Raw genomic sequence first — 13,527 nt, forward strand, 5'->3', positions numbered from 1 at the left:
TACATAATATCTATATTTTAGTTTCTGCTACTTAAATGATTTACTTACCAAATTGGGTTATGTAAATATTTTGACCTAACTAACTATCTATGGTTATTTCGTGTCCCTTATACTCTTGGTATAATATTTATCACTCTGCCATGTGCTTATAGTTGTTTACCAATTTTCAAAAAATAATGCAAGTCAAAAATAACTTTTGGAAAGTCTTAGATGCGAGGCAAACACACACATCACTTTTGATATTATTTTTATATGTAAATATCGACGTTTTGATCAATAAAATTTTGTAATAAAAATAGAAACTCCAATGATTATTTTGGTACCCTTACTTAAATATTTCTTCCGCTCGCATTTATTGATTTGTTTAAGAATTGGCCGGAGGTAACCTCAGTTACTGACCATCACGATACTTAACCCTTGGGTACGAAAAGCGGGTCATGACAAATGGTATCAGAGCAATGGTTTATAAAATAAAATAAAAAAAATCATCGTTGGAGCGTAGGACACACGCACATTTAAGAACTGGGATAACGGGTAATTAGTACCGAATTATTATATTTTATTCGTCAATTTAATTATATTATAATTTTATATGATTATATATATAATAAATTTTTTTTTTTAGTGTGCCAAATTTGTGAAGGATATTAGATATAATTTATATTTGTTATAGTAAAAGAAGGACAAGAAAAGAAGGATGTCGGGCTCAAGCACCTACCAAAATTATAATATAATTAAATACATATAATTTTCAGTTCAGTATTCAAAAATAAAAATTATTTTGATGTTTTTAAAAGTAGGTTCAAATTATAAAGATACTAATTTTGAAATTATTTCTCATCAATGAAAAGTTCATCTCAAATTTTTTTCAATTCTTGAATATAATTCTGTCATTGTGTTCTTATTTTTATCTATTTTTATCATAAACAAAACGAGTGAAAAGTTTTTAAAGTCGCCCATTATTTCTCATTTTGGTCCAAATCAATTTTTGACAACTAGACAGTAAATTATTTTTGATAAAGTTTTTTTTTGAGGTAATATTTTCTATTAGATTAATCATCTAACATATATTTATCTGAATGCATAGCGGATAGCTTATACATATGACAAATTTCGAGGACGAAATTTTAAAAGGAGGGAAGATTGTAGCAATTCAAATTTTTAATTATCCTGTAGAATTTATACTAATATTATTTAATCTCAGTTAAGAAAATATAATTTATTATATATTATTATGTATAATTTTGTAAAATAATATAATCAGTAAAAGTTTATAGGTTAAAATATAAATAATAATAATATAGATAATAATAATAATATTTGTGGTATTAAAATAATTAATTAATTTTTTATTAATATAAAATATAATATAATTTAATTAAAAATTAAATTATTTATATAATTATATTAAAATATTAAGTTAAAATATAATTATCTTAAATATAAGATAAATATGAATCTAGATTCATATAATAAACAAATCTTATGCAGCAGATCAGGAGGTTGATACGGCTGGCCACGTGTTGGCTACATATTGGATTTTCCTCCTTATCAATAGGGAAGCTGATCAAACCTGTGAAGAAAAGAAAAAGAAAGGAAAGAAAGAAGAGTGAGAGGAAGGAGAGGAAGGAAGGAAGAATAAATAATAGAAGTCGAAAGGATATTTTAGTAGTGAAAAGAAAGAGTAAGGTATTAAAATTAAAATAAATTATATTATATTTTGATTCATCATAAAGTATTTTATGTATGTTTTGACTTACCATATTTATTTCATATAAGTTATGTTTTATTAGTATACTAGCGTATGCCCGTGCCTGAAGGCACGATGTAAATAATGTTCGGTGTAAATAATGTTGGGATTAAAATGTAGTTATAATTTCTACATATAATGCCAATTAATTAATTAATTTAATACATCCTCAACATTTAATTAATCACGGGGAACATGAATATATTAGAACCATTGTATGCTGCCACCACACATAAGCCAATTTTGTTTGAATAATTTTAGGTATTATTAAAATTTAGGAAAAATTACTCAAAAAAAAAAAAAACTTAGAATTTAATGCTTGTAACAAAATAAACTATTGAGTTTTCAATTTTACAAATTTAAATATTAAATTTTTGATTTATTTTCAATTTAAACTATTTTCATGTTTTCAATCTAAACAATCTGAGATCTTTTACGTATTTTACTAAATAATAAATAATAAATAAATACCGTTAACAATCCAAGCAATTTGTCAGTAGAAAGAAGTAGCCATCAGTCCTTTGCGAGGTCTATCTTTCACATATTTTTTTGCATTTCTATGGGAAAAAAAAAATAATATATCAACACATTTTGCATTCCTATTGAAAAAAAAATATATATCAACACAATTTGAATAGCATATAAAATAAATAAAGATGTGATAGTGGCCAAGCATTTGAATGCGCAGCACAATTAAGAAAACCAACCACTATCTCTTTCCTTACTCTGTTTCTTTTCAAGTTCTTCACCATATCTTCAACAGGGATGAAGAAATAGTCCATGAATTATGAGTGAAAATTTAAATTGGGTTATAGAAATAGAATAAAATAAAACAAAAATAATAACCTGTGAGAGACATGCGGGTTGAAGAAAAAAAAATATAAAAGAAAATGTTGACACCCAAACCAATGTCAACAGTCCCACAAACCAATGCCAAGACCCTCGCCTGACAATACAAAAAAGAAAAACAAATACATATCAGTTTAAGATTTAGAAACACCAACCCAAATACATAACATAACTTAACACCAACCCATATAAATTGAAAACTGCATAAATAAAAAATGAAAAGAAATAGAACACAAAAAAAGAAAAAGAAACCCAAATACATATCAGTTTAAGGTTTAGAAACACAAATCCAACACAAACACACCAGTTTAAGGCTTAGAAAAACAAATCCAAATCTAAATCCAAATCTTAGAAACACAAACCCAAATTGATGGGTCTCTTTTGCTTTGATTGAAAAGAAACAGAATGATTTTCAATGCTCTGTTCCAATGCTTTGTGTCTCTTAAGCTTTGTTTCTAACTTTTTCTGTGATTTCATTGAATGCATACCTAATCACACAAACCCAAACAAAAATTTTAGAAACATAAATATTAGAAACACAAACACAAATCAAAACCAAAATCTTAAAAACACAACCTAATCAACAAAAATAAATAATAATAAAAAAAACACAAATTCAACACAATGAAACATTGAAAATCATTTGAAAAATCACTTAAGAATATCTTAAAAACCATTTGATAACCATTTTATGAGGATCAATTATTATTTCAAACCCAAGGATCAGCTTGTATACCATACTACAAAATGAGTCCAAAAAAAAATAAATAAAAAACTGCTCTTTCAACCCACCTAAATATTTCGATAAAGTTGCTCTACTAATTTTTTAGCAACTTCACATCTCCTTTCATTCTTACCTTCGTAACACAAACACAAAGTTGCTCACCAGTTTGGAAACACAAACACCAATCCAAATCATACCCAAACACGTACCTAATCCTATTATGTGACCAAAAATAAAAAATAAAAACTAAACACCATATCCAAACTTCACCTAATGATGTAAAAGTTTTTTTTTTTAAGTTGTAGAACATGGTATTCATAATACGAATTTAATACGAAATGGACTTGATGTCTAGCAACCTAACTTCCTTTATTGCTCTAAAAAATAAAATAAAGCCCAAAGTAATTGTTGCTCTAAACTGATAGCAACTGATATGGGTTTCTATATTTATTTCTATATGTTTTTCTATATTATGTTGGTAATGAACTGTACACCATTTCTTACTCGTTCTTCTCAATTCCCAACCACTCTCCTCCCTTACCTAACTACTATACATATCTTACATTATCTCTCTGAATTGCTCAACATTCTCTCTCTCTCTCTCATACCCTTCTATGGGATGTTTTTGGAAAAATGGTAAAAAATAATTTTTTTTACGTTTAATTAAGTTTTTGACTTTTTTAAACAAATGATTTGAGAAGTTGATAAAAAGTTACTTTTGACTTTTTTGATTAATATTTATTTATGATATCAAATCACAATGAAATGACCAAACTATCCACATTTAATTTAAAATATTTACAACTTCACCTATGTAACATATTTTGACCCATGAGAGGCAGAATTGTAATTTCACCAATTATTAAAAACCAACTTTTCAAATGTCTTTAAATACAAAAAAGTTAACTTTTAGCTTTTATAAACTCAAAAAAGTGGCTAAAAACCATATACCCAAAAGAGGCCTATGTCTCTGAAACCAAAACAAAAAATAAACACCACCACCACATAGACAAAAGTTTGTTCTGTTTCTCATTCTTCTCATTTCAGCTAATTTAATCTTCTCTCTCTCTATATATATATATCTTCTGTTTTTTTTAGATTCATTCTACATGTCTACTTCAAGTTCTTCTTTTTCTTCTTCTATTTTGGATATTAGGAACCCTTCAAGCATATAGCTCAAGAATTAGTATAGTTAATTAGGAACCCTTCAAAGCAAATAGCTCAAGAATTAAATATTTTAGCTTAATGGATTTGTTGATGTGCAATCTCAATATTTTAGAATTAAATATTATAGCTCAAGATTATTAGAGGGATCATTAAATATGCCATATCAGAAGCAAATGATTACAGCAAGAGAGAAGAGATCAACTATACATACCAGTTTTTGTACGACAGATAACAACTATCACAATCAAAATCCTCACCTGTAAGTGAACTGAATTTTATATTTCATAAAGCTCCTTTCCAAAATGCACTTGGAAGTAATGAAAAAATAAATAAATAAAATTAAAAATTAAAAATAAAATAAAATAAAAAATGAAATAAAAGGACATAGATGATTACAGCAAGAGAGGAGCGATCAACCATACATACCAGTTTTTGTATGACAGAGAACAACTTTCACAATCAAAGTCCTCACCTGTAAGTGAACTGAATTTTATATTTCATGAAGCTCCTTTCTAAAATGCACTTGTAAGTAATGAAAAATAAATAAATTAAATTAAATTAAAAATTAAATGAAATAAAATAAAATAAAATAAAAAATGAAATAAAAGGGCATTGTTAAGTGATGGTCCAAAATTCTACTTAATCGAGTGTGCTACTGGATATAGATATAATGTCAAGACTCATGCCTCAACACAAAAAAGAAAAACAAATACATATCAGTTTAAGGTTTAGAAACACCAATTCTAATCTCTAAATTGAAAGCTACATAAATAAAAAATGAAAAAGAAACATAACAAAGCGAAGACTGTGAAGATCATCAAACCTGCAAGAGCTTCGAAGAAAAATTCAAAAACTCAGAACTAAACCCATTGCTAACTGAAAGAAGTCAGTAATTCCATCAATTACTCAATTACTCTCCGGAATATTTAACCAAATATAAAAACCCATCTCACAATTTGAACACACACATACTCTATACTAACTATTAATAAAAAAAATTAGCTTATACAAAATATGTTATTAATCAATCAATAAAAACAAATAATCAAAAAGAGAAACAACCTCGCGAGAAGCTCAAAATGGTGATTTCCAAGAAGTTAGGTAAAAATGGTGTTATTAATAAATCACTACTAAACAATTCTCAAAATGGTGATTTCCAAGAATGGTGATTTCCATTGATTTTCAAGAAGTTACGTGTAATAAAATAAAGAAAACTGAAATTCTATCATGTTTTTAAAATGGGAGACGCTGGTGTGTTGTTGGATATCATGGAGCCCATCATAAGTCATGTATTTGATATTTGAACTATTTATTTTATTAGGTTTATTTACAGATTATTCACACAAAAAAATCAAATTAATTTGATAATCATAACTATGATCTGATTTTTCTTTTTTTTTTTTTTTTTTTTTGAATGATCAATACATAAATCGGCAAAATGGATGCAGTTCACGTAAAATATTGTAAATACTTCTCACACTGAAAATGCTTAACACTATCATGTTTAAAATCTATGAAAATGAGAAAAGGGAAGTGGCAGAGGCAAACTTCAAATCTATATAATATAGTATAAAGGAAAAGTTAAGAAAATGACCTGACAGAAACGTTAAAGTCCCTGAACTTCTTTCTTGAAGTAAAACTTATTAGTATGTAAGCCATTCCTCTCCCATAATAAAATAAAGAAACTGAAATTCTATCATGTTTTTAAAATGGGAGACGCTTCAAATAAAGAAACTGAAATTCTATCATGTTTTTAAAATGGGAGACGCTGGTGTGTTGTTGGATATCATGGAGCCCATCATAAGTCATGTATTTGATGTTTGAACTATTTATTTTATTAGGTTTATTTATAGATTATTCACACAAAAAAATCAAATTAATTTGATAATCATAACTATGATCTGATTTTTCTTTTTTCTTTTTTCATTTTTTTTTTTGAATGATCAATACATAAATCGGCAAAATGGATGCAGTTCACCTAAAATATTGTAAATACTTCTCACACTGAAAATGCTTAACACTATCATGTTTAAAATCTATGAAAATGAGAAAAGGGAAGTGGCAGAGGCAAACTTCAATTATTAGAATATAGTATAAAGGAAAAGTTAAGAAAACAACCCGACAGAAATGTTAAAGTCTCTGAACTTCTTTCTTGAAGTAAAACTTATTAATATATATGGTATTCCTCTCCCATCCCACCACCACCCCCCTCTGTCTGAGTTTGTGTTGGTCGATGAAAGGTTAACAAAAAACTAAACCACCATCAACAATGAACAAAACATGTAGTAAACACTGCAAACTCAGTGGCAAATAAACTAACAATAATTTTTTTTTGGTTTAATTTCTAGCTTTCTATACAGAGGAGGGAGCACATTACATTTCTTTCTGTCTGCGATTCACATCGGTTAGATGAGAAAAAGCAAAACAAAGCAACTACTGCAGACCCAACTGGATCGCAAAAACAAAACAGAACAAAAATACAAAAACATTAGTCAATAGTACTGTGTCCAAAATGACAGAGCAAGAAACCCACTGCTCTTCCTCTTCTCCTAATCTATGATTATGTACATATACAATTCTGATCAAGATCAATTGATCAGAAATCTGAATGAGCTAATTGTACTATCAAATCGATTAGAACAGTTCGAATGAGTAATCCAATATATGAATACAACATAAAATTTGAACAAAAATAAAAAATAAAAATAATAGAAATTAGAATCAAACCCAAATTAGAATGTATGTATTAATGAAATGAAGAAGAACAGAGAGAGAAGGGAAAAAAAATATCAAACCCAAATGCACCAATCAAACCCAAGAATGTTATTAACAACCCTAAAAATGTATATATTCATGAAATGAAGGAGAAGAACAGAGAGAGAAGGGCAAAAAATATCAAACCCAAATCATACCGATTTGACGATTCACATGCGGCAGATCCATCAGGGGGCAGCGATCTCCTTTGAGGATGAAGCGGTCGTAGTCGACATCTCAGGCGTCGTGAGAAGCCGAGGGAGGCGATGGCAGCGAGTTCGGAGAGAGTGACGACGTGGAGAGGGGTGGAGGATCGGATCCGATCGCGCTAACAATGGTGGAGGTAGTAAGTCATAGAGAAGAAAAGTGTGAAGAAAATTTCGTTGGTCAGAAAATGCCGTTGAGAGGTAAGGCATTAGAGGGCTTTGGGATGAGGAGGAGGATGAGAGAGAATGCGTAGAGCAGATGTGTTTGGGCAAAGAGATTGATCTGAACCATTGGTATATATTTAGGATTAATCTCAGCCATTAAATTAAAATGTATCTCACATACATTTTATACATTTTCAAAATCCTTCCTCCCTTATTATATAGATTAATAAAAGTTATGTTTCATAAAGATTTCAGTTACGTGGATTACTTTCTGAACCCTATTTGCTTTAAAGGAAATCTATGGATATGTCTCTTTATATTTTAAAGAATATTTGACTATAACCTTATAAACAATTATATTTTGTAAATACTATCACGGGAGTCCCACGTCTTGGGGGACTTAAATAACCACTGGCCTCTATTTGACCACTTTGTGGTCCTCTGTCTGTTATGGATTCATTGACCTCTGTTCTATGCAGACCAAAGTGCTGTGCGGAATTAAGTGTTACACTATTGTGGGAGTCACCTCTAGAATTCGTACGAGCCACCTCTTGAATCCGTACCTCTGTTCTGACTGTCACTTCTGTGACTTCTGTTCTGTTCTATTCTGTACCGTAGTTATGGTCATTTACTTACATAATATCTGTATTTTAGTTTCTGCTACTTAAATGATTTACTTACCAAATTGGGTTATGTAAATATTTTGGCCAAACTAACTATCCATGGTTATTTCGTGTCTCTTATACTCTTGATATAATATTTCTCACTCTGTCATGTGCTTATAGTTGTTTACCAATTTTTAGGAAATAATGCAAGTCAGAAATAGCTTTTGGAAAGTCTTAGATGCGGGGCTCCGGATTAGACACACACAACACTTTTGATATTATTTTTATATTTAAATATCGGCCTTTTGGTCAATAAAATTTTGTAATAAAAATAGAAGCTCCAATGATTATTTTGGTACCCTTACTTAAATATTTCTTCCGCTCGCGTTTATTGATTTGTTTAAGAATTGGCCAAAGGTAATCTCAGTTACTGACCATCACGATACTTAACCCTTAGGTACGGAAAGCAGGTCGCGACGCACTCTCTCAGATTCCCCCCTTTGTTATTCTTGTAATTTCATTACCACTACAACATTTTCTTAGTTTAGTGACATTTGAAAGTGTCACAAAACTATTGATTTAATGACATTTTTTAGTCTTGTGGTATTTTAAACAAGTGTCATTTGTATCCGTGCCACGGTAGATACTTGTAAGTGTCACTACACCATCATGGCTAACAATTTTCAATGACATTTTGATGTCATGGTAGATATTATTTGTGGCACTATCAAGCGCCATTAAAAAAAGAGTTAGTGACACTTATAAGTGTCATTACACCATCAAGACTAAAACCTTTCAGTGACACTTTAATGTCATGGTAGACACTATTTGTGACGCTATCAAGTGCTATTCGTGACGATAATTCGTTGTAGAACATCCGCTCTTGCGGAGACTCGAACCGCCAACCTCCCGCACCATAAACCTTATACACCACACTGTTCCTACTACACTTCTATAGCACCGCATGATTATATATGCAACATATATTATTTATATAGTACATACATCCATATTAATATAAAAGTATATGTATAAGCATAATTATTTTATTCAACATAATTTATGTAAAATAAACTATTTACTAGCAAAATAAAAAAAGACCACTTTTGGCGACTAAAAATATTTATAGTTTAGGCTACTAATTGTTTTTTAGTTACTAAAAAACTTAACTTTTGCCGACCAAAATCGGATTTGGTCGCCGAAGATGCACTTTCAGCTACCAAAATTTTGGTTGCCAAAAAATTTAATTCCTGCCTTAGTTTTAGTCACCAATTGTAGACTTTTGACTACTAAAATTGTTTAGTCGCCAAAAAACTTTACTTTTGGCTGCTAATACTATTTTGGTCGCTGAAAGCTATACTTTCAGCTACCAAATTTTTTTTGGTCAGGAAATTTAGTCGCCGAATGTGCTTTTTCCTGTAGTGTATATTGAGTTTAATTTATTTATTTTTAATCATTTGCTGCATTTTAAAAATTTAGAAAATATATTGGCATTTTTTATTTTTTCAAAAATGTCATTATAAGCTTGGAAAGTTTTTGGCAAAGTGACATTTCTCAAAATGCTATAAAATATTTGTCTATGACACTTTTCACCTAAGTGCCATAAAAAGTAATTTGCACCTACCTAGTGTCCTGATATTTTTTAAAAAATGCCATTGCTACTAAAGTTTAGTGGCATTTGTTGGTAAATGTCACAAACATAATTTTTTGTGTCATTATTTTATAAAATGCCATGAAATTGATGTGACATTTCCTTATTGAAATGCCACTAGAGTCTTATATGTTTGTGATTCTGTGGCATTTTTCTAAAACATTTAATGCCAATTTTTATTTTTGTGGCATTTTCTAAAAACATGCCACTAGTGTAGTATCACTAAAGTATAAATTTGTTGTAGTGACATTTTTGTTGTAGTGAAGTGACACTTTTTTTTAATTGAAATACCACTAGAGCCTTGTATGTTTGTGGCTCTATGACATTTTTTAAAAAAATGCCACCAAATATTCTTTTTGTGACATTTTTTAAGAACATGCTACTAGTATGGTGTCACTAAAATATGTTTTTGTTATAGTGTACCCTGCAACTCACCTATTTATAGGTGAGAAGACCCTTACCATGCAGCATTCACGATGGTTCTTGAAACAATTTGCACCAATTCCCTCATATTCCCACTATGGCCCAATAAAATGTTATAATTACATTTTTTTTTTCAAAGATTAAGTAAATATATTTTGGGGTGTCACATTCTTCCCTCCTTTTAAAATTCTGTTCTCGAAATTAATGTAGAAAATTATCTTTTCGTTTTCGCTTTACATTCTAATACAATTATTTCTATTGGAACCATAGCTACAAAATAAAAGTTTTAATGAATCCGATCCACAATTCCTATTCGTTCATTCTAATTCTAATCATTACACAAAATAGAATGTACAGATATATCCCCTCAGCTTTTCTTTGCCTGCAACAAAGTAGTGATTAAAAAGGGACAAATATGACAATTTTCACCCAAGGTGGATCCCTACAAAACATTCCCTACCCTACTTCTTAATTGTGCGTGTGTCCTATGCTCCAATGTTTTTGGTTTTAAAATAAAATTTTTTAAAGAAAACCATTGCTCTGATATTACTTTGTCACAACCCAAACTCGGTACCCAGAGGTTTGGCGTCGCAACAAGACAATAACTGAAGTCATAACAAATTAATAGTGCAGCAAAGTAAAATAAGAAGGTACCCAAAACTTTATTTATAGGTGAGAAGACCGTTACTATGCAGCATTTTGCAGCCACGTGGAGGGTTCTTGAAACAATTTTCACCAATTCTCCTATATTCCAACTATGGCCCAATAAAATGTTATGAATACATTTTTTTTTTCAAAGATTAAGTAAATATATTTTGGGGTGTCACAAAGTAACCCCACAATGACAATAAAATTGAATCACAATCAATAGCGTGAATCATGGTAATTGTCAAAATAGAATGATATTCAAAAATATATTTCAACAATAAACATAAGGGCAAAAGAGTCTAACAAATAATATATATCAGGGAAAAAAAGACATCTTGGAATAAAAATATAAACACATGGGGTTAAGTAGGTTATAAATTTTCTTGATGGACTTATTGGGTTAGAACACCCCTAAATAGGATTTATCAATAAAAACCCCTTAAATAAAATTGTGTTTGTTTTGATGATAGTTGGTGTAGTATAAGGATTGTTAAATTATTTTTATATAAAATAAATAAAATCATGATTTTTACTTAACAAAAAATACAAAAATATTAAACATTAATGTTCAAAATGTGCTTCCCAACATGTTTAAAAAAAATAAAAAAAAATTACACTTGGCCAGTTGACCGGCTGGATGTACTGCCGGACGTCCCTTCAAATGATCAGTAACACTCTAAACCAGACGAACTATTTTTTAACACCATCTCCCAATGCAGATTCCTAATTCGCTCACCAAGGCCTTTCGTGCCTTTCGTAGTCTGAAGGGGATTACGACTCCGGAGCTCACTTTGCAAATCAAACATGATATTATTTTATTGTTCCTCACTAACAGTCTACTCCTAATTGTTATAACCTGAAACAAACGGGGCCATAAAGCAGTCTCATTTTACTCTTTTATCTTAAACAATGTATGTAGTTTGAAGTTTGTGTCGTTCTGGTCTTCAACTTTTTAATTGTGATCTATTTAATTTTGAATTTTGAACCTTATTCCAGATAAGGACAATCAAAGATATTATTTCTTTTGCAAATGGAAAATTCTCCATTTCAAGGATAAAATCGTCAATTTGATCAAATATAAACTAGTTTTGACAAAAATAAATGTCAAAAAGATTTTTTTGAATTTTTAAAAATTATTTCTACCTACTAAAGATAAAATTATATAAAAGATAAATCTTTTATATTTTTTTTCAATTTTTTATGTGTTTGGATCACTACAAAAAATTGAAGTTTTAGAGACCAAAATTTAGGGACAAAATTATTTTTTAGAGACCAAATATTTTTGTTACAAAAAGTGTCGTTATTATAATTTTAGCAACAAAAATTGGACATTAGTGATGAATTATTATCTTTTTGGGGGACCGAATTTTTTGTCTAAAAAAATAAACCCTTTTGAGACCAAATTATTTTGTCCCTAAAAATGTATTTGTTAGTGACATTTTCAAAATTTTCTCACTAAAAGCTTTATTCTTTACTTTTCAGAATGACCTTTTAGCGACTATACTCACGACGATAAAAATGGACCCTGAATGTCTTTTACATCAAAATTTTTACTTTTAGATATCAAAAAAATTGGTCTCTAAAAGTGAAATTTGGTTTCTAAAACTCTTGTATGTTATAGTGGATAATGATCATGTAATGAATGGTTGTTTTAGTTAATATTTTTATTGTTAGCAGATGTTTTTATATGATTATTATGTAGGGAAAACCGGTCTAACATTCATCTCCAACATTGGATAATAAGAGGCGTCCACAATATTATTTTATGTTAATTAAGGTCCCTCACCTGTTTTTGATATAGTAAAATACCTAATTTACCCTTTCATATAAGATATGTTGATTTTGATTTGAAAATTGAAGATCTTTTTTGCTGTTTTGGTAGAGATTTCATAGGGATTGAGATTGCGATTTGATTTCTAATTCTCTATGGTTTCGTTATTCGTTGTTCCAGTGGAGTTGATTTCAAGTTGTTCGTTGATTTCAATTTGATTAATATGTAAGGATTCTAATTTTGCATTAGGTTTTTTATTTCGATTTGTGATTCGCATTAGATTTTCGATTTCAATTTGTGATATGGAGATCGCTTTTTTGTAATTTTGTTGAGATTTTTGTTTTTGAAACTGATTTCAAGTTGATTTCTAACTGTGAAGTCAATTTTGAATTGATTTGCAGTAGAGGTGTTCGTTCTTTATTGATTTCGAGTTAATTTGGCCAGAGAAAATCATAGAAAGGAGTGTGTGATTTGGCCAAAGAAAAATAAAATGACAAGGGGATAAAAATCAGATTTCTCTGGTCATCACATAGAAAAATTTATCCCAATTTTTCAAAATATTCACTGTAAAAGCAGAGAAACCTCATAACAGAGAAAATTAACATGCCAAAGAAAATTACATACATCAATTTCAAGTTAATTTGCAGTAAAGATGTTTGTTGCTTATTGATTTCGAGTTGATTTGGCTAGAGAAAATCACAAAGGGGAGTGTATGATTTGGCCAGATAAAATCAACATGGCAAGGGAAAGAAAATCAAATTTCTCTAGCTATCACACAGTGAAATTTATCCCAATCTTTCAAAATGTATACTGT

General features: G+C 29.5%; 1 protein-coding gene across 14 annotated transcripts; it reads right to left on the bottom strand.

Annotated features, from left to right (window-relative positions):
• Nucleotides 1-2,248: 2,248 nt before the first annotated feature.
• LOC114266709 (uncharacterized) lies at nt 2,249-7,839 on the bottom strand. Of its 14 annotated transcripts, XM_082902594.1 has the most exons (5): nt 7,403-7,839; nt 4,917-4,973; nt 4,702-4,758; nt 2,962-3,087; nt 2,249-2,696 (listed from the first exon to the last, which is right to left on the bottom strand). In XM_082902594.1, exons 1-5 carry the CDS (start codon nt 7,431-7,433, stop codon nt 2,662-2,664), a joined length of 306 nt encoding a protein of 101 aa, XP_082758720.1. In that variant the 5' UTR covers nt 7,434-7,839; the 3' UTR covers nt 2,249-2,661. The 14 variants fall into 14 exon arrangements, 3 of the variants coding, with proteins under 3 accessions (XP_082758720.1, XP_082758722.1, XP_082758721.1); XM_082902596.1 differs by lacking the exon at nt 4,702-4,758 and having other exon boundaries at nt 2,262-2,696; XR_014349108.1 differs by lacking the exon at nt 2,249-2,696 and having other exon boundaries at nt 2,841-3,087; nt 4,702-4,747; nt 4,917-4,962.
• Nucleotides 7,840-13,527: the final 5,688 nt, after the last annotated feature.

Source organism: Camellia sinensis, chromosome 13 (assembly GCF_055761805.1).
Source record: "Camellia sinensis isolate YWXY chromosome 13, ASM5576180v1, whole genome shotgun sequence".
NCBI lineage: Eukaryota > Viridiplantae > Streptophyta > Magnoliopsida > Ericales > Theaceae > Camellia > Camellia sinensis.